The sequence below is a fragment of the Mauremys mutica genome, chromosome 7, assembly GCF_020497125.1.
Source record: "Mauremys mutica isolate MM-2020 ecotype Southern chromosome 7, ASM2049712v1, whole genome shotgun sequence".
NCBI lineage: Eukaryota > Metazoa > Chordata > Testudines > Geoemydidae > Mauremys > Mauremys mutica.
In genome coordinates, this window is record NC_059078.1 from 8472722 (window position 1) to 8493886 (window position 21165).

Here is a 21165-nt window from a genome sequence, read left to right on the forward strand (position 1 = left end):
TGGTTCCGTAGGGTTGATGTGCGCTACCAAACAGCTTAAAAGTTTTGTGGAGAAGTTGCTGTATTTCAGTAGTGACTGAAGTGATTCCTATTATTATAGTGAGAGTCACCAGATGGTACTATTACACATAGTCTTACAGATATACACATATTTTTCTTAGTGTGTGAGCAAGGTTTTAGTCTTTGAAGAAATGCTGTATTATTGTATGTTTTTTATATGCTGTGGTCCTTTTGAGAGATGCAGCAGCAGATACCAGAGAGTTTTCTCTCTCCATTATTCTCTATATTTGGAGACAATTCTCAGGAGAGAGTAGCTTCTTAGGAGCCAAGCATTGGGGTCTGGGCTGAGATTTCTGGAAGAGAGGATCGCCTGCATGATGTTTGTGATCATCTCTGTTCCAGGATTGGTGTATACAGGTAAATAAAGCAAGTTACATTTAGAACATACCCAGACTCTGCACTATAGATTTCTCCTCCACTAGGAAGCTGACTTGTAAGGCCCTAGAATTCTACCACTCAGCAGAGGGGGAAGCTGATGTTGAAAACGGGACATTGGTCTTAGAAGAAGGGGCAGCACCATACCTAAAGCTAGATAGATTACAGTATGTGCAATGAATCCAGAAAGCTGAGATCCTTTGAGAAGAAAGCTGCTTTATAAATATAAAATCACTATCATAGGAGGATGTTCTAGGAAGGCAAGCTGTACATTGCATAACCTGTGTTACTGAACTTACGTCATTGTTTTCTTCCTCTTTAGTGACTCTGAAAATGTATCTTCAGTATGTCTGAGTCTAGATACGTAAGGTAGTGTTGTGCCTTTATTCCATCCATGGATAAGGCAAATGGCCTTGTGGTTACTGGGACACAGAATGCCTGAGTTTCATTCTCAGCTCTGCTACCGACTGACCATGTGTGATCTTGGGCAAGTCACTTAGGGCTAGATCCATAACAGACGTTAAGGCATCAGCATTTCAGTGCCTGACTCTTTGGCTATTTCTGCACTGCACGCCACTGGCAGCGGCATGTAGTGTACATGTAGCTACACGCCACAGTGAAAAGGAGGCTGTGTCCACACAGCCGTGTGCAGCTACACCTGTCAGTGAAAGGCCCTGGCAAGGGGGAGACAGCAGGGAAAGACTCCTGGAGCCATAAAGTAGCAGGACGCTACACTGCTAAAAATAGTGGTGTAGACAGGGGAGGCGTTGCTTGGGCACATAGAGTGCCATGTGAGGTGTATACCCACAGGCTTCAGGCATGTCTTTACTCACCTCGCAGTGCCTCAGCATCTACACGGCTACTTATACCCATGCTGTGTGGGCGTGCAGTGCACATACGCAACACGCCGCCGTCAGGAGTGCACGGTGCAGACATGCTTTAGCCGCCCTGCTGCCCAGCGAATCCACAGCTGCCCAGGCTCCCTGTACAATGCACAGGGAAAGCGAGGCGCCTACGAGAGGGATTCACAGAAGCCAGCAAGCTGAGACCCATCCTTGACTAGCCAGTAGCCTGAGAGCTAGCCAGCAAGCTCCTGAGAGGTAGGAAATCTGCGTTTAAGTCTCTGCTCCAAATCAGGCATAGTGGAGATTCAGCCTAAGTTCCATTGTGGAATGGGGATAACAACCGCTTCTTTCTACCAGCCCTTGTCTGCCTTGTCTATTTCGATTCTAAACTCTCTCGAATAGGGACAGTGTTTTATTCTGGGTATGTTCAGTGCCTACCACAATAGATAAATAATAATTAAGCCTAGGCTAGCAAGACATAAAGTAACAACAATCTTCACTTAAAACTATATCACTGGGCATGTGTGCATCCAAATAGTTTAAATCCTTTAGACGATTCTTTAAATTTAGTCTTAAATTACAATGAAAAAAAGATCAAAATGTTGAGTCCATTAGAGGGGCAAAGGCTGTTAGGTGGAATAACTATGCAGCTTTCAAAACACGTAGCAGAAAAATTCTAATTTACTTATTAACAAATACAATAGACACCATGGTCCCAGCGGTGATCAAAGTACATAATTAAAAGTGAGAAACCAAAATCAAAATATAGGGCCTTCTCTTCCTCCCACGGGAATCAAAAGAGAGTTTTGCCATTGATTTCAATGGGAGTAAGACTGGATCAATATTTATACTCACTGCAACAAAACAAACTAAACAGCTGCACATTGTTGGTATTTTTCCCGTAAGCTAGAAAGCTTGTGCACAGCAAACTAAATTAGTGCAACAGTCTCAATTTTTTGGCAGTTCTGGATATATAAAAAACCAGTTGTATGTTAGTACTGTAATATTTACATAAAGCATAACAATGTATTCAGTAGCTGGGTTAGCAGTTAATCTGCATGATATCTGTCTGCACCATTGCATTTACTTCTATTCCAATGCATCCTGAGCCATAAAATGATGTAACCATGAAATGACTGGCTGCAACTGCACTTCCTTTTACTGTTCTATTTATGAAGTCTGATGACAAAAAAAAAGTGTAACAGTCAGGCAAGTAAGAAAAACCGAATGAGATACATCTAAAATAATATGAAACAATTATGTGTCACAAAGTGTATCAGCTTGAAAATTTTGTCTGTCAAGGAACTGGACACTTAATTATTATAATCATTATAAACTAGAGCTAATTGAAAGTGAAGATCCTTTTTTTATCTAGGACTTATGAATTTTAAGTAAGTTACCTATTAGAATACAGCCAACGCTATGAAAATCTAAACAAATTACCCTTCTTCCAGTAAGCTTTTCTTATGCAGTTCTAGTTTCCTCTCTTGTTTTGAAGCATCTGAATAAATATTTCTAGCTAATGGCTAAATTCTCTTCCATATCTGGAATCAAAGAGGCAAGGAATATTTATACTTTGTTATTCCCTTAGAGAACGGATTTATTTAGGACAATAAAATCTATATCTACTTTCAGGTTTAGTCTCTTCCCCGCATTCCCTCACTGCCACTTATGAATGTAAAATTTAAAATACCTGGAACTATCTATGGAAATAAATATAATTGCACAGATTGTAAAAAAGTATGGCATACACTAAATGCTACTGATTTACGAGAGTCATTTTTTCACCTTCATACAGTATCAATATTTACTAAATCACAGCTGAAAATGCATTGAGACATGGTTTATTACCATCATCCCTTAGGTTCATTTAGCTTTTAGACCAGCTTTACATTGGTCCATTGTACTGCATGATAGATGGTACCTTCTAATGAATTTATGCCAGTTCTTTCTAATGTAACCATTTTTCCCCAAGCTACTTGAAAGATCTAAAATCGTTTAAATGATTTCACAGCCTTCAGTGCTGTAAATAAAGTCTTATAGTTGATGTGCTTCAGAATCACAGGTCTGCATTTCTATGAATTGCTTGCAGGTGTAGGATCCTGGAGAATCCAAGGTGTATTTTCAGTAGAGTCATAATTCTTTTTTTTTTTTTTTAATTAAAAGTGTATAGTTCTGCATGGGAAAATCCTGCATCAAGAAGTGCCACCATAGTCAAAAAGAGAAGTATTGTCCTTCTTGCTCACTAATTTTGTAAGTTTGAAGTGTAAAGTCTACAGTATTCTCAGAAAAAAACAGGACTATGTGAAACAGACAAGCAACACAGCTGCAAATCCCATTGTTCCAGCAAGGACACATAGGTTTATCCTTTGCTACCGTGTTACCTACAAAAAGAGAGAGAGGGAGAGAGAGAGAGAGTTACACATAGAAACTATCAGAGCAATGGTGATAAAACTCTTTTGTTCCTGCAAAGGAATTGTTTAGATGAACACACGTTAAATGATTAAATTACATTCAGCATATCTATGTATTGCATATCACCAGAAGTCATATAAACTAGTGTAAACTACAATGCTATTTGGTAATAGAAGGAAAGATTTACAAAAGCACATATTTACAGTTAGATTCCTAATTCCCTTTTCCTGAGAATAAGATGCCTGTGTGCCATTTGTGTCTTTGAAAACCTCCCCCAATGGCATTATCTTGAATAGCACCTTTCTTTAAAATGATATCCCAGAATGCTTTACAAAGCCAGACAACATGCAGCACAGTTAAAAACTGAAAGCACAACTAGAGCCAACCTAGTGGTTTAGGCAAGGAGAAAAGTTGTATTTTCAGATAAATGTGGAAAACAGATGGAGAGTCAATGACGCAGAGAGATTCAGGAGGGTGGCTCCAGAAGGCATGAGCTGCAGAGCTGAAGGCACTTGCACCACCAAAGTGATCACGTGTAAGGGCTCAGAGAGGCTGCTGGTGCTATGTGAGTAAGGCCAATGGAGCAAGTCTATGTGCAGTTTCATAAATAAGGAGGGTCATTTTGAACTGGATTCTGGACATGGGCAATGGAAACTGGTCAAGTTTAAGGATTCAGTATCTTCATAAATAATTCGGATAATGGCATAGAGAGATACACTTATAATGTTTGCAGATGATACCAGCTGGACGAGGTTGCAAGCGCTTTGGAGGACAGGATTACATTTTAAAATGATCTTGACAAACTGAAGAAATGGTCAGAAATGAATAGGATGAAATTCAATTGAGGCAAATGCAAAGTCTGACACTTAGGCCTGGTCTACACTACGCGTTTAAACCGATTTTAGGAGCGTTAAACCGATTTAATGCCACACCCGTCCACACTAAGAGGCCCTTTATATCGATATAAAGGGCTCTTTAAACCTGTTTCTGTACTCCTCCCCAACGAGAGGAGTAGCGCTAATATCGGTATTACCATATCGGATTAGGGTTAGTGTGGCCGCAAATCGACGGTATTGGCCTCCGGGCGGAATCCCACAGTTCACCACTGTGACCGCTCTGGACAGCAATCTGAACTCGGATGCAGTGGCCAGGTAGACAGGAAAAGACCCGCAAACTTTTGAATATCATTTCCTGTTTGCCCAGCGTGGAGCTCCGATCAGCACAGGTGGCGATGCAGTCCCAAATCCAAAAAGAGCTCCAGCATGGACCGTACGGATGTGATCGCTGTATGGGCAGACAAATCTGTTCTATCAGAGCTCCGTTACAGAAGACGAAATTCCAAAGCATTTTTAAAAAATCTCCAGACAGAGGCCACAGCAGGGACTCAGCACACTGCTGTGTGACAAGCGTAACGGAAAGCCAAAGAATCAAATGGACGCTCATGGAGGGAGGGAGGGGGGACTGAGGACTCAAGCTATCCCACAGTTCCTGCAGTCTCTGAAAAGCATTTGCATTCTTGGCTGAGCTCCCAAACACATTGTCCAGGGTGGTTCAGGGCATAGCTCGTCAATTTACTCCCCCTACCCCACCCCCAGAAGGAAAAGGGAAAAAAATCGTCTCTTGACTCTTTTAAATGTCACCCTATGGGTACTGAATGCTGCTGGTAGACGCGATGCTGCGGCAGTGAACTGTAGCATCCTCGTCCCCCCCTCCTTGGTGGCTGATGGTACAATATGACTGCTATCCATCGTCATCATCAGCCTTGTGGCAGATGGTACAGTGCAGAAGGACTGGTATCCGTCCTCATCAGCCCATGAGTGCTACTGCTTCCCAGTTGATGGTACAGAACGGCTGGTAACCGTCTTCATCATAGCAACAGGGGGCTGAGCTCCATCAACCCCTGCCCTTCATGTGTAAAGAAAAGATTCTGTTCTGCCTGGACTATCATAGCAGCGGGATGCTGGGCTCCTCTCCCCCACACTGCTTAATGTCCTGTCTGGACTATCATTGCAGCTGGAGGCTGCCTTCCCCTCATTTTATCTCACTAACAAGTCACTGTTTCTTATTCCTGCATTCTTTATTACTTCATCACACAAATGGGGGGACAATGGTATGGTAGCCCAGGAAGGCTGGGGGAGGAGGGAAGCAACAGCTGGGGTTGTTGCAGGGGCACCCCCTGTGAATGGCATGCAGCTCATCATTTCTGCGGGATCTGACATGGAGTGGCTGTGCTCTCTGGTTCTCTGATACACTGGTTCTCTAGTACACTTGCCCCATACTCTAGGCAGGACTGATTCTATTTTTAGATACCATAAAAGAGGGATTGACTTGGGGAGTCATTCCCATTTTTGTCTTTTGCGCCCCCGGCCGACCTCAGCCAGGGGCACCCATGACAGCAGCAGACAGTACAGCACAGAAGGACTAGTAACCATCATCTCATTGCCAATTTACAATGGCAGCAGACGGTACAGAACGGCTGATAACCACCTCTGCTATCATGCAAAAGCAAATGAATGCTGCTGTGTAGCGCTGCTGAATCGCCTCTGTCAGCGGCATCTAGTACACATACGGTGACAGTGACAAGAGGCAAAACAGGCTCCATGGTTGCCATGCTATGGCGTCTGCCAGGGCAATCCAGGGAAAAAGGGCGCAAAATGATTGTCTGCCGTTGCTTTCCCAGAGGAAGGAGTGACTGACGACATTTACCCAGAACCACCCGCGACAATGATTTTTGCCCCATCAGGCACTGGGATCTCAACCCAGAATTCCAAGGGGCGGGGGAGACTGCGGGAACTATGGGATAGCTACGGAATAGCTACCCACAGTGCAACGCTCCAGAAATCGATGCTAGCCTCGGACCGTGGATGCACACCACCAAATTAATGTGCTTAGTGTGGCCACGAGCACTCGACTTTATACAATCTGTTTTACTAAACCAGTTTATGTAAAATCGGAATAATCCCGTAGTGTAGACGTACCCTTAGGAAGGAATAATCAATTACACAAATACAAAATGGGAAATGATTGCCTAGCAAGGAGTACTGCAGAAAAGGATCTGGGGGTTATAACAGATCACAAACTAAATATGAGTGAGCAATGTAATCTTGCTGCAAAAAAAGCAAACATCATTCTGGGATGTATTAGCAGGAATGTTGTGAGCAAGACACGAGAAGTAATTTTTCCGCTCTACTCAGCACTAATAAGGCCTCAACTGGAGTACTGTGTCCAGTTCTGGGCAGCACTCTTTGGGAACGATGTGGACAAATTGGAAAAAGTCCAGAAGAGGCATAAAAAAATATTTAAAAATAAGGAAAGATTGAAAAAAATTAGTTTAGTCTGGAGAAGAAAAATCTGAGGGGGGGACGTGATAACAGTCTTCAAGTACATAAGAGGGAGGATGATAAATTGTTCTCCTTAATCACAGAGGATAGGACAAGAAGTAATGAGCTTAAATTGCAGCCAGGGCGATTTAGGTTGGACATTAGGAAGAGCTTCCTAATTGTAAGGATAGTTAAGCACTGGAACAAATTGCCTAGGGAGGTTGTGGAATCTCCATCATTGGAGGTTTTTAAGAACATGTTAGACAAACACCTGTCAGGGATGGTCTAGCCAATACTTAGCCCTGCCTCAGTGCAGGGGACTGGACTAGATGACCTGTCAAGATCCCTTCTAGTCCTACATTTCTCTGATTCTGTGAGTCAGTGTGGGCATGCTCCTATATCTGTGTGAGCAGATGGGCAGCAGCTTTCTCCAGGGCTGGAGAGCGGCAACTCAAGAAGGCCCTGGAGAAAGGAGTTGAAATAGTCCAGACTAGAAGATGGAGGCATTGAGGAGGTCAGAGGAGTTGGAGCTGAGGCAGTGGCAAACACAGACAGTGTTTTCAGAGAGGGAGATGGGCAGATTTGCAGACACAGGAGTTGAAGCAATCCTCAGACTCATGCATGATACTGAGATGATGGACGGTGGGGGCAAATGGGATGCCTGAGTTCAGAGGAGATGAAGCCCTGCTCAAGAAGGCTACTTCTGCCAAGGCAAGTGCTTCTGTCTTTACATGCAGTGCTTGTAGTTTAACACATGTATATTAAAGCACTCACTGTTAAGTTTCCCAGCAATTTTTCAATTGATAGCTGGTCAGCAATTAAGCACATCAAAAATCTAGTTTCTAACCACAACTAGAATGTATTTTAAAACAGCTCTGTTGGTCTGCTTTCCTTCATAAATATAAACACGTGCAGAAAGTATTCCATTCATTTTTATTTGGCTTCACAAGACAATTACTCCAAGAAGGAAGCATTTACTTGTTTCACTGTCCCTGATTAGTCATTGTAACTACATCTATAAATACACAGTAAATATATGAGTGTCTCAGACTGCATGTCTGGCTACTGTTTTGATGAAATTGAAAATCAACGTAAAAAGTGATCAAAGGAACTTTCTTTCTGCAATGCATAATTAGCCTGTGGAACTCCCTGCCACCAATTATCATCGAGGCCAAGATTTTATAGGCTTCAAAAAGGAATCAAACATGTAAATAGATGAAATCATCCCTGTTTTTTTAATTTGAAATGGATTTAAACCTTCCCGACTTGAGACATAAGCCAACCACTAAACTGTAGGCATTAAGAAGAAACTTCCCCTTTGGGCAGGTCGTTCTAGAGGTGTCTATCTAGAGGTTTCTTGTACTTTTCCCTTGGAAACATTCAGCCAGCTACTGTGACTGGATCACCCGGACAACTGGTCTAACCAGATATGGCTATTCCTATGTTCTTCTATTTTATATCAACTAGCGTCCAGTTTCAGTACCACTCGCCTAACGGGGAAATCAAGATTTTTGTCCATGGAGGTGCTATTTTTGTCAATTCTACATAACTCGTTTTAAAAAAAAATCCTGATCTCTGATTACAACATACATAATTCTTCTCCCACAGGGCAGTAATGATTGTAAAATTAACCTGTTTATTTTACTGTAAAATCTTCTACTGTACACAGTGATTTAGAAACTGCACTGCCAGACTTCATAATTTTTTGTAACAGCTCTACACAATAGCTGGAAGCAGTTATACAAATGAATTTACTATATATGCATAAGATTAATAAAGGACATAAAATGTTTTATACCTTTCCAGTCAGTCTTGGTTGGACTAATAAAGTTTTATTATTTGAGAATTATTCTCAAGTGGCAGAATCCTAAAAACTAGTGATAGCATCATGATGGTTTGGGGACCAGTATTATGAGATTTTGTCTTCTTGCAGTGCTAAATGAAATGTCACTGCTACTGGGGATCTAGCACTGTTACGTGTATAGTCCCAGCTCACAAAGTACACCTCACAGGTTTACTTACTGAGAAAGGAATGCACAACCACAGATAAATACAGCAAGGCCTGGACGGGCAAGCAAATCACAGGAATGCAGTGCGTAAGTAGTAACTTGTCTGCACTGTCTGCATGCAAAATACATTAAACAAAATAACCACAAAGAAGCAATGCTCTACCACAGAGTTCATACTAAAAAATGTGCATTGCTGGGCAGCTAATTGGGTGGCCTTCCTTCTGAAGAAGCTATTGGCTTGTGCCCAGAAGGAAGTGCTGCCTATCACTGGTTCAAGAGGATCCCAAGCTTAGGTGCCATTGAAACATAATGCTTGTTATTGTTCATCTTTGTATTTCTATTAAAGCAGTGCCCAAAGCCCTGAGTCAGAATTAGGGGCCCCATTGTGCCGGATGCTAGACATACACCTATAGAAAAGCAGTCCCTGTCCCAAAGAGTTTACCATCCAAAAGGTGGGGGCGGGGGAGGAATTCCAAAGGGAGGGGGAAAGGGGAACGCACGCACGCAGCATAGTCAGAGCGAGAATTCCAGTCTACCTGTATCTCTGTATTTCTATCTATAGCTATTTGCCAATGTATGAATTCAGACATTTGCCCATTTAAGAAAACAATTTTTTCCCTCACTGCATTTTCCAATGAACATTTCTCATATTTAAAATATGCTAGAACAAGTGACGTGCAGCTGTTAGCTGCATGCTATTTCCCTTAAATGTCCCTCCAAAGCGATCTGCTCCAGTGGGGAACGTACTCGACGCCCCAGCAAAGAAAGGAGGGGCTTCACACAACCACACTAGCTCTCTCAGGGACAAACTCTGTCCTCAGCTGGACCCCAACGGGTTTGGGTAGGTCTAGAATTTCCCACAGGTGTAACTGAAGGCAGAACGATTTGCCCCACTCTGCCTTTCTGAAGACATCCCCATGGCCATCACAATGCATTAGCCTATTCTTTGGTTTGCTGATTGCAGGGTGTTTTATTATAATAATATAATAATATTTATAATAATATAAATGACACCTGCTGCATTTGCCCCAGGCCAAGCTACTGCTGCCTCTTGTCATTGTTTATGGGCCAGGCCCTTCAAACACTCACAAACATGAGCAGTTTTTCACTCAGATGCGTGGTCAGTACCACGGAAATCGACGGGAGCAAAGGAAACCAAATGCATTAAAGTGCTTGCAGCACCAGCCCTGATGTTATTAATCCTAGCAATGCTCCTAGTGGCCTTTTAACCCTTTCCTTTGTTCATTTTTAGAGCCACTGAGTATATCTAACCCGCGCCTAATTTTTAAAAATGATTTTAACTTGCCTTTTTCTAGATACATAGCGCTAGATTCCCCACTCATGTCAATGGGAGGAGCTCTATTACTTCCTATATATAATTTCTACTTTCTCCAGCTCACTCCTTTGTTTGAAGTCATCTCTCCTCATTCCATGTCTGACTCGGTGCCTGATCCCGTGAGGGCACTTCACTGCTACTGACTTTAACACAGGTGGAAGATAATCAGCAGTTTGCAGTAGGTGCTTAGCAACTCACAGGAATGGACTCACCCCCCCCCAATCCTGCAACTGACAATGCACTGTACACGTGGACTGTCAGTTGCAAGATCAGGAGCAGAGTCTGTAAGCTGCAGGAGGCAGGGGTATGGCATGATTTAACCACAGCAATAGCATTACACAAATATTCATTTTTAACCATTATTCTAACCTTGAAAACAGCAGCAGTGTTTTTCAGACTATGAATTGTATCTCTCTGCTTGGGTATTTAGTTAGCCCATCATCATGGGATCTGGGTTGTTAACCCCCAGATAATGACTACTCATAGTATCACATAACAATTGCCCGATACATTTAATTTTTTCTGATCTAATATAGAATGTATTATATCCTTTCACTACTGTGTGAAACAGTCATTATCAAATGGAATCTGGCAGCAACATTTGCTTATTAATTCATAAACAGCTGAGTCCATTCTCAATTTGAAGCGGTGTGGGGAGGGCTCAAAGGCTAACCATTTATCTTTACAGGTTGTTGCCCGCTATTTTCACAATGTATTTAGACACACAGTCCACTATGGGTTGCCAAATCTTAGTTCCTTGAATTAATTTTAGCTTGTTAAATAGTCAGAGGGATGAGATATTTGCCTCATATTCAGTGGTCATTAGTTATGAATCTGGGCCAAGACATTAAAAAATGGGCAGCTAAAGCCCATAATTACGCTCCTAAGTCAGTGGGCAATGGTGCAGAGAGCTTTATGGCTCCTGTCAGAAATCCGTGCGGATTCTCCACACCTTCAAAAGTCAGGTCACTTGTTTTGGTCTCTCACCACAGAGTCAGGAACCAAACTTCAGTCAGTCACTTGTGAAAATCTTGGCCCTGCATTGTCATTTTGCAAATCAAGGTCATTATCCTGCTACCAATACAAGTGAGTTGTCCTTCCTCACACAAACAGGCGGATCAAAGGCTGAAGTGTTGGGCCCAAAATGAATTTAGTGGGCTTGCCTGACTGAATATTTGCCTGTGACAATGACCCTCTGTGCTGACAGGCACAATAAAGCATGCTCGGCAATCTGTCCTTGGGACAGGCCAAGCTCTGCTGGAAGGGGCAAACCCTGCTCCTGCCCTAGGAAGGCCCTGCTGGAAGGGGCGAAGTCCTGCTGAAAAGGGATGAGAGGGCAGGATTTTGGGGAGACGGTGCAGGAGATGCTAACCTCCATGCAGTGCAAAATGCAGCTCTCTGGGAAGACTGGAGTTTGAGGCAGAGCTAGCTATGTGATAACCCACTATGAGGATCCTAGCCCTTCTCCCATTGAGATGGGATGTGCAGGCCCTAACTCTGCCCTCCGCCGGATCACTCTAGCGCCCAACTAATTTAATCGAGCTAGGTACTGGAGAGAGGAGTATTCACTCCTCTGCTCCCAGTGAAGACATTGCTGGATCTAAGCTATCATGCACATCACTGTTTAAAAAAACAAACAAACCCCAAAACGTTTAAGATGGTGAGGTTGATGCTAACACCGGGTCAACGGAAACGAGCGCATGTTGTCACTAGACTGTGACCTTTAAATCTAGAGAGACAAGGTGGGTGAGGCAATATCTTTTATTGAACCCATTTCTGTTGGTGAGAGACACACGGTTTGAGGTGACACAGATCAGAGCTCTGTGTAAGCTCGGAAGCTTGTCTCTCTCACCTGGTTCAATACAAGATATCACCTCACCTACCTTGTCTCTCTAATATCCTGGGACCGACACAGCTACAACAACACTGCGTATCTTTTAAATATACACTCTCTCTATACTTGCCTTTGTGGTTTTGACTTTATTTCCACTGCTGCAAGACCAACCTGAATAGTCCGGTAGCACCTTACAGTCCTCTCCATCCAGACAAGGGTTCATGTGACACCACCACTTCTGGATGACAATGGAGGCTAGAAACAGAAAACAGTCTTTTCTATTAAGTTGATAAAATTACGTGTGAGCCATTTATTTGTTTAAAAATGATCGTGCCCTGTTCATTTTATATTTAATCTAGCATTTATCCATTCGGCAGAAAATATATTCACCATGATTAACCAGTCTGCAAAGACCTGATTCTAAAACCGTTACTCACACGAGTACCACAGTCCCATTGAATTCACTGAGTTGAATGATTTATGCTATTCAGTGAACGTTTAAGTTGCTCTGGCTTCTTGCCTATGTATGTTAGTACTTACAAGCTTGTCTACACAGTGCAGTAATGCACTACGGGTGGGGTGAATTCTAATGTGCTCCAAAACTAGTATTATGTTAGCAGGCACCAGGGACATCACCATCAGGGTCTACACAGGCCAGTTAGTGCACAGCACATTGGTGTGCATTAGAAGTTACACCTCACTGCTGAGCATTACTGCACTACTTGCCCATGACTGCTGCATCTATGTCTCAGGATAGGCAGGATATTGGCTCCAGGATGCTGGTATGGAGTTGGATGCTTAGATATCATGGTGATCGACTACCTTAGCTAGATAAACAGGTGTCAGAACGGCAGTAAGGATCATAGCTAGGCTTCAGTCCTTGTACCCTGCAGCTGACATGGTCAGGAGGAGATTGGAGCATGAAGTGGTACCATCTCTTTCTCATTGTGATGGACTAGAAAGCACTGTAGGGATGGGCATGGCTCAAAGAACTATCATCCCAAGCAAGAGGTGCAGGGACTGGGAAGAATTCTAGCAATTACTTCCTTATGACCACACCAATCTGGTCTGAACTGTTAATGAAATGGATTTCCAAGGGAGCCCTGAGCCCAGCCACAGCTGATAGGTCCAAAAACCTAGTGATAAGGTGGAGGGTGAATGTCACGAGCAGATGATGCTCACATCAATGTAATACAATCAATAAATAAGAACAGCGGTAGCTAATGAGAACATCACACCTGCTTGCTATGAAAAGTTACACTCAAATGGAGTTGATCTGTTGAGTGCAGGATAGTAAATGTTTAACCTGGATGTATGTGCTAGGCTGGAAGTGGTTCTGTCAGCGGGTAAGAAAATATAATGGCTCAGACCTACACGAGTTCTATCAGAGACTCACGTAGAGAACAAAGACCCAGGAGTGGGGAATCTAATACCATTGGGGAAAAAAACAAAAACATATGAATAGATAACTAAGAATCTGCTTTCAGTTGCATCCTGTCACTCTTCCAGTAGACTACACTATTATACTTTATGCAGATTTAATAATTTTCTACTCTTAACACAATTTGTCTCCGACTATGTTTTTAGTTTTACAAATGTAGCCGTAACTTCTTACTAATGCAGACAACAACAGATACATTTTGCCACAAAATGTTACAAACTTTTGCCATGCATTCCTGATTTAACATTAGTACTGTGGGTGTGATCAATCAAGTCACAGAGAACAATTTGGAAGAGACGGGTCTGCAATTTTACATAATCTAAAGTGGAGTGCAAAATACAATATGGCTACACATGTTAATTTAATTCCTTTGCACGTTTTTACTATGTGCACAAAATACTGAACTTCATACTTAACAAGGTGCCTTGTTCTAAAGTGATGTACAAAAATAACACCGCTTACTTTATGTAAAGATAAACAATTTTTCATTAGTTCAAAGGTACTTTCCTACTACTGCAACCTTCAAATTAGATTAACTAATGGCAAGCTGACACTGGAAGATTCAGTTGCTGAAATGCTGATTCAATTACTTATTTTCCAGGGTATCCTCTCAGTCTAGGTGGCATTTAGAGGCACCTGTGGATTGAAAAATACCTTTTTGGAATAACAGTTTGACTTCAGATACTCTCCATTCAACCTACCGGAGTTATAAATGAACACATGGTTCTTGTCACCAAGCATTTGCTTCTACTCCAGCTGATTGATTATTGATTGACTAATTTGAATGAAACTTAATTGTGCATCATGGCACTTTAGAGATCATTTCCATTCTGAGTTTATTACCACCTGATCAGTTTGTTTTATATCTTTGCTATTTGCCAAAATTCTGATTTGTTTTGCATGCTACATGTATTTAGGTAAACATGTATTCCTAATTACAAAGTTCTTTCATTAACTGAGCACAAATTCTCTCTATTAACATCCCAGTCTCCATGTATACATGCAATTATTTCTTTTCTTTCATTGTTCCATCCAGCTTCTTCTTTGTACTGAGAGCAACCATTATAATTAATTGGTCATGATATGTTTTGAGACTAACTCACACTGGGCATCACTAAATGTGAGGCAATTTTCATTTGTGTTCTCAACCTACATCCTCTTCTCAACCCATTTCCAACACCTGATTGAATATCCCTTTCAAAGAAATACTTCAAGAATGAATCTCCAGTGCCAGTTGAATAACGCTGCAATATAGGACTTGATTCACCCCTGCACTATTAGAGTTTTACGTCCAAGTACCTCCGCTGATTTCAAATGGTGTAAAATCGGAATAAATAGGACAGTGAATCAGGCCCATAATTTCCAGAAGCACTCTATTCCATAAAAAGCCAGCACAGCCACTAACTGAGAGCACCAAAGAGTAAATCAGGCATTGGACCTGCAAGCTCTTAAATGGCCTGAATATTTCAACTTCAGCTCTTTTCTAGTTGCGATTCTTTTTCAATGATATTCCAATTTCTTTTCTTTCATTGGCTGGTTTCTGCTCTGTGTTGATACCTTTCTTCAGAATAAGTGAAACCCTTTCTTGATATACTTAATATATTTTGTTCTATCTGATGTAGGAAACCACCAATTCTTTGCTGTAGTATAGCACCAATTCTTATGTCAATTTATGCCAGGATGTCCATAATATCTATTTTGTAGTGCTGTATTTCTTAGCTCTCTGGGCACATTTGCTCATTTGAAAAATGCTTCCTGTATTCCTATACTAGGAAAGTTCTCGGGCTGGATTTTAGACTAAACTCTTCTTCATAGAAATAGTTACTAAACTTTTGCTGTCCCTATCACCATTTGAATCATGGAGTGATTTAAAATATCTCCTCCCCTTATCAAATTGAAGAGTTCTTGGAGAGGTTTCAGTAACTATTTTTTCAGATAGAATCATAGAAATGTAGGGCTGGAAGGGACCTTGAGAGGTCATCTAGTCCAGCCCCCTGTGCTGAGGCAAGACCTCATATACTTAGACCATCCCTGACAGGGGTTTGTCTCACCTGTTCTTAAAAACTTCCAATGATGGGGATTCCACAACCACCCTTGGAATCCTATTCCAGAGCTTAACTATTCTTACAGATAGAAAGTTTTTCCTAATATCTAACCTAAATGTCCCTTGCTGCAGATTATGCTACCTACTTTATGCCTTGTCCTACCATTAGCGGACATAGAGAACAATTGATCACCGTCCTCGCTGAGTATACCAATCTCATATTCTACCAACATCTTGAGGGAATAGAAGACTACTTTGGCGTGACATCTACCAACCGACTGTGGACTGCCCTACCTGGAATAAATCTTCTGCTGACACAGCTCCGCAGGGAAGTAATAGTAGATTCCATTACTAGTAAATAGTATATTGCCCTGGGTGGGGGATAGTTCGGCTTGTGATGATTTACTTAGAGATACGTTTAACACACTTAGGAAAGGTAGCTTTACCACAGACAAGAATTATTAATGCTTTATCCTCTTGGTAGTGGCTGTCAGCCTAGCTTTAGGTACTTACTCAAGGATGTTTATTTCTACAGAGGAAACAGGAGAAAACTAAATGTCATAATGATCACTTTGAATTTAAGTGTTTACCGCTTGTTCATAGCACAAGGAGTTGACCTTTACTAAACCAAATTTTCTATGGCTCTGATCACATCTTACAGCTGCAACGCTAGGCAGTTATGTGGGCTCTCTTATTTTTTTTTACTCACTGATGATTAAAAATTCTTCCTTTCATATTCTGTGCTCTGTTCTGAGCTTGGCAGCTTAATTTATCTACAGTAGTGTTTCTCAAAGCATGTGGCTGGCCTGTCTTCGGAGAACCCAAGGGAAATGAGGCTAGGGGGGAGGGGATTGAGGGGGGAGAAAGAAACAGTCTTGATTTTTTTTGCTCAAGACTTGCAAAAAACAAAACCAAAAATCTAGTCAATAGCGTTCCGTACTAAAATATCTACCTCTGCATATACAATACGTGCACACACACAGATGGTTCCTTGTTTGTGGCACTCAAAGTGCAATGACCTTAGTGAGGAAAAAATGTAATGAGTGGGCTATCATGAACATGGAATAAAAATATACGGACCCAATGCCTTATTTTAAGGAAAATACCTTTTGCCCCTGCACCCTATTTTAAGAGTACTTCTGCCAGGGAATACCGGTGGACTTTTCTGTGCTTGACCGGAAAATGCAATGAAAAATCATGCTCTATTGCTTTTTACCTTTCCACTTTTCATTTTAGAGAGCTATTTTGACTTCTGTTACAACCAACATTTTCAGTTCCCTGGGTGAAAGACTGTAGAAGTGCAAAGCACTTTACAAATGCTAATTAAGCCTCACAACACAGAAAATATTACTAGACTCATTTTACAAATGAGATTGGGTAAAATGAATGAGGATTCAATTTAAGGCTCGATTTCTTACATTCAAGGCACTTAAGGCTTTCAGTCCAGTGCATTCCCAGGATTTAATTAATGTTGCATTCCTTTCTGTAGCACATGGTTAGCTGCCAACAATCTTCTGACCAACTTTCGCCTCTCTAGGCATATTCCAGATGAAGGTGTTTTCCAATTAGTCCCACATTGGTAGAATTCCTCACCTCGCCAGATTTGTTTTGCTAATATTAATTTCGACATAACAGTTAGGGGCAGATCCCCAGCAGGTGTAAGCTGGCATAGCTTCATTATGGCACTCTGTATCCCCTGATTCCCAGGGTGGGGGTGTGGATGGATTGACCATGTATGGACCTCTGCATGCCCTGGGCTCTGTAAAAAGGGATTTTGTGCTTGCCAAAACCAAGCAAAGGCACATGGGTAGCTAGAGCTGAGCTGAGTAAAGAGCCAAAGCATCCATGACTATATATATCCAGAGGTCCTAATGCACAACAGAGGGTATGCTGAACAGTGGTAGACACTATTCCAGCCTATGGGTTTGGGTATTTGCTGTGGATAGGCTGCATTGTGGCATCGCTCACTCCCAGTGTGTCCCCCCCACACACCTCATTTCTATATTTATGCAGATAGGGTGACTGCCACACTCATTGACCAGAGAAGTACCAAGTTTCCATGCCTAACTCTGTAGTGATACTATATTCTAGAGCAGGGGTAGGCAACCTATGGCACGGGTGCCAAAGGCGGCACTCGAGCTGATTTTCAGTGGCACTCACACTGCCCGGGTCCTGGCCACTGGTCCGGGGGGCTCTGCATTTTATTTAATTTTAAATGAAGCTTCTTAAACATTTTAAAAACCTTATTTACTTTACATACAACAATAGTTTAGTTATATATTATAGACTTATAGAAAGAGACCTTCTAAGAATGTTAAAATGTATCACTGGCACGCGAAACCTTAAATCAGAGTGAATAAATGAAGACTCGGCACAGCACTTCTGAAAGGTTGCTGACCTCTAGTCCAGAGTGCCCATGCAGTATCCAGGCTACATGAAATGCGCATGGGCACTCACCTGACTGCATAAGCCCATGTTTACAGGCATGCCTGCCCATTATGAATTAGCACAAAGCTGAGGCCTCACTGAAAAATTGGCCCTACATGTCACCATGTTTGTTTGAAAGTATTTTGAAGTCTGACCCATTAGTTCACTACATTGTACTCTATTTTAACACGCAGTATTGCTGGAGTAAGACTGCTGCTTTAATTCGACCTTCTGGAATATTCTTTAACATCTGTCCAAGCTATTTTAAAATCCAAATTGCCCAGCTGAGCTATGATTCTACTCTAAACGCCATCATGATTATTTTTTAAAATACCCATTTCATGGCCTACTTACACCAAAAGCCATAACACACAGTACTTAGCAACTTAGGGCCCAATCCATATCTCACTGAAGTCAATGAAAAGGCTCCCATTTACTTCAATGGGAGCTGGGTCAAGAAACAAGTTAATGAAACATGAGAAAGACCAAACCAAAAAACAACTCCATCCAGGAACCAGGATAATTTCACAATTTGCTGAAAAGCCAAGAAAGTCTCATTGCTGCTGGCAGCTGTGCAACTGACAAGAATGTTAATTACAGCCAGCAGCTGCCCTGGCTCCCAGAGTCTGTGGCTCTGAGGCCAATGACCCCAGGGCTTCCAGACTCCCAGGTCAGTTCAGGAATTGGTAGCAACTGGCCGAGTAGTCTGGAAGCCCTGCAGTCCCCACCCTAGGGCAGTCCACATGGCAAGACTGGCCTGCAACCACAGATCCTGGAAACACACTCCAGGAACTCCAGGGTCCTGGTTCCATGGCTGGGAACCTGGAAACCCCACAAGCCCTGGCATGGCAGGACTGTCCCAGAGCTGTGTGTAGGCCTTACTTGGTATGAGTGGGCCCCAGTAGCCAAGGGCAGGGAAAGAGAGAAGCTATGTAGAAACAGGGGCAAGAAATAATTGTGTCAGAAGCAATGGCTACGAATAGGTAGAAGGGAGATAAGCACGCAAAATACAAGGAGGGAACAAACAAAATACAAGGAGGGAACTTACAAAACAGGCTGTGTACATGTGGCATGTGAACAAGGAATGATATGTACAGGAATTGATCCTGAAAATAACCTGCCCAATCATAAAGTTCACAATATGATGTAGAATGGAAGACACGTGTCAGTATGGGGTTTCATTTGTATATAAAGTAACCAATATTTGTACTCTTTGGATTTGTGGTAGGCCCTGTATCCACCCGTATCCATGAGTCTGATCAGCTCTGTGTAGTTTGATTGTATGCCAACAATGAAACCTGGAGTTGAGTTGAGTTCTTGGGAACCTGAGAGAAATCCCAACACCACAGAAATAGAAACCAATGGCAGGCCTTCACCCGAGCCACAGACCCTGGAAGCCTGGGGTACCTGGCCCTAGGGCAGTCTGTGTGAAATTATGTCCATTACAAAGACTGCTAAGTATAGACTGGGACTCGGGAGAACTGGGTTCTATTCCTGGCTCTGATACTGTTTTGCTGGGTGGCCCTGGACAAGTCACTTCACCTCCCTGGGTCTCATCATCCCCATCTGTAAAATGGGGATAATGATGCTGACCTCCTTTGTAAAGTGCTTTGAGATCTATAGATGAAAAGCACTAGATAGGAGAGAGGGACTATTAAAGGTATTTTTACCAAGGGCTGCCTATTCTTCCTTAATGATTTTTCCATTCTGGCCTCATAATTCTTCCTGAACTAATACCATTTGTATCGCCCTTGTTTACGTAATGCTACATGAACTGATGTGAGTAGCACCACTGAAATCAATAGGACTAATCATGTGGGAAAGTATTCATCAAGCTGAACAAGGGTTTCATGTTCTGGCATAATATGGAGACCTAGTCCTGGACCAGGACCCCATTATGAAATTGTGTGTAAAGTCTTTTGTATTTCACTTTTCTCCTACTATGGCAGTATAGATTGTAAAGAATTTGGGGGCAAGGACTGTCTTTTCAGTATTATTACATGGTGTATGTGGAATGCTTGACACAAAGGGAAGTGTGTTACCTGAATATAAATAATATTAGCTAAGCTTAAAAGAAGATACCTTAAAAAGCCACTCAAAATAAGCGCTCTAAAGTACACTTTGTTTCAGCTAGAATGTAACCAGTAATACTGCGCTTTCAACAAGACCTTTAACTCTCATGTTACGAATGTGCGGAATGTGGTCCAATTAAATCTTCTTGACCTTGGTAAAATCTCTGAGAAAAGAATAATGAATCTCTTTCATTATATTTAAAATAATTAGTTATACAAGTCGGGCCATGTTAAATATTATCTCTTTCTGGCTTGTGCACTGTTGAGGCTTACAGAAGTCTGAATATAGTGAAAAATCCAATTTTGAGCCTGTGAACAGATAGTTATGGGTTCTGTGCAACAGCAGAGGAATAAAATGTCATTGAGTCCAGATCTAAATGCTTACAGAAATACATAAAGTATATTAAAACATCATCTTAAGGTGGGAAAAAAACAGGAGCTTCTCCTTTCATAACTAAAAATCTTGCATTCTAAATGTTTTGTCTTATTTAATCTCAAGCACACTTGAAGGAAAAGAAGCCATTAAATTGTTTCAGCAAGTGTTTGCTTTGACAAAATAAATTAGACTTCCACTGCACCATGCACTTCACTCTGTTGTGAAAGCACAGAGTGTTACCTTTGTAATACTAAAGTATATTTTAATAAATGTCTAGACTTTATTATCCACCATAAAGAACAGTAAAACTGTGGCATGGTATGTTACATAAAAGGTACAGGTACTGCATATGATTCTACAGGAAAAATTATTCAGTTAACTGAAAAATTAAGATTGAATTGTGCCCCTGCATTACAAGATATTTCAGACGTCAAGCCAAATCTAATTCCTAAATAAAATAACAGGGTCTCAGAAATAGAAAACATATAAATAGGTTAAGTAAGTACTAAAATCAGACAGTTACATTTATTTGTAGGATTTTTCCTAAAGTGAAACATTATAGAAAGTCAGAGAAACCGAGGGTATTTTATATTTAACTTTTAAAGGTCATGA

General features: G+C 41.7%; 1 protein-coding gene across 2 annotated transcripts in view; it reads right to left on the minus strand.

Annotated features, from left to right (window-relative positions):
- Nucleotides 1-1892: 1892 nt before the first annotated feature.
- Nucleotides 1893-21165, minus strand: part of TAFA4 (TAFA chemokine like family member 4) — a 107334-nt gene continuing 88061 nt past the window's right edge. For both annotated transcript variants that reach the window (XM_045022837.1, XM_045022838.1), the window contains exons 5-6: nt 12324-12448; nt 1893-3663 (exon numbers count right to left, since the gene is read on the minus strand). In XM_045022837.1, coding sequence (XP_044878772.1) covers nt 3652-3663; nt 12324-12448 — 137 coding nt within the window. In that variant the 3' untranslated portion in view covers nt 1893-3651. The remainder of the gene's footprint in view (nt 3664-12323; nt 12449-21165) is intronic.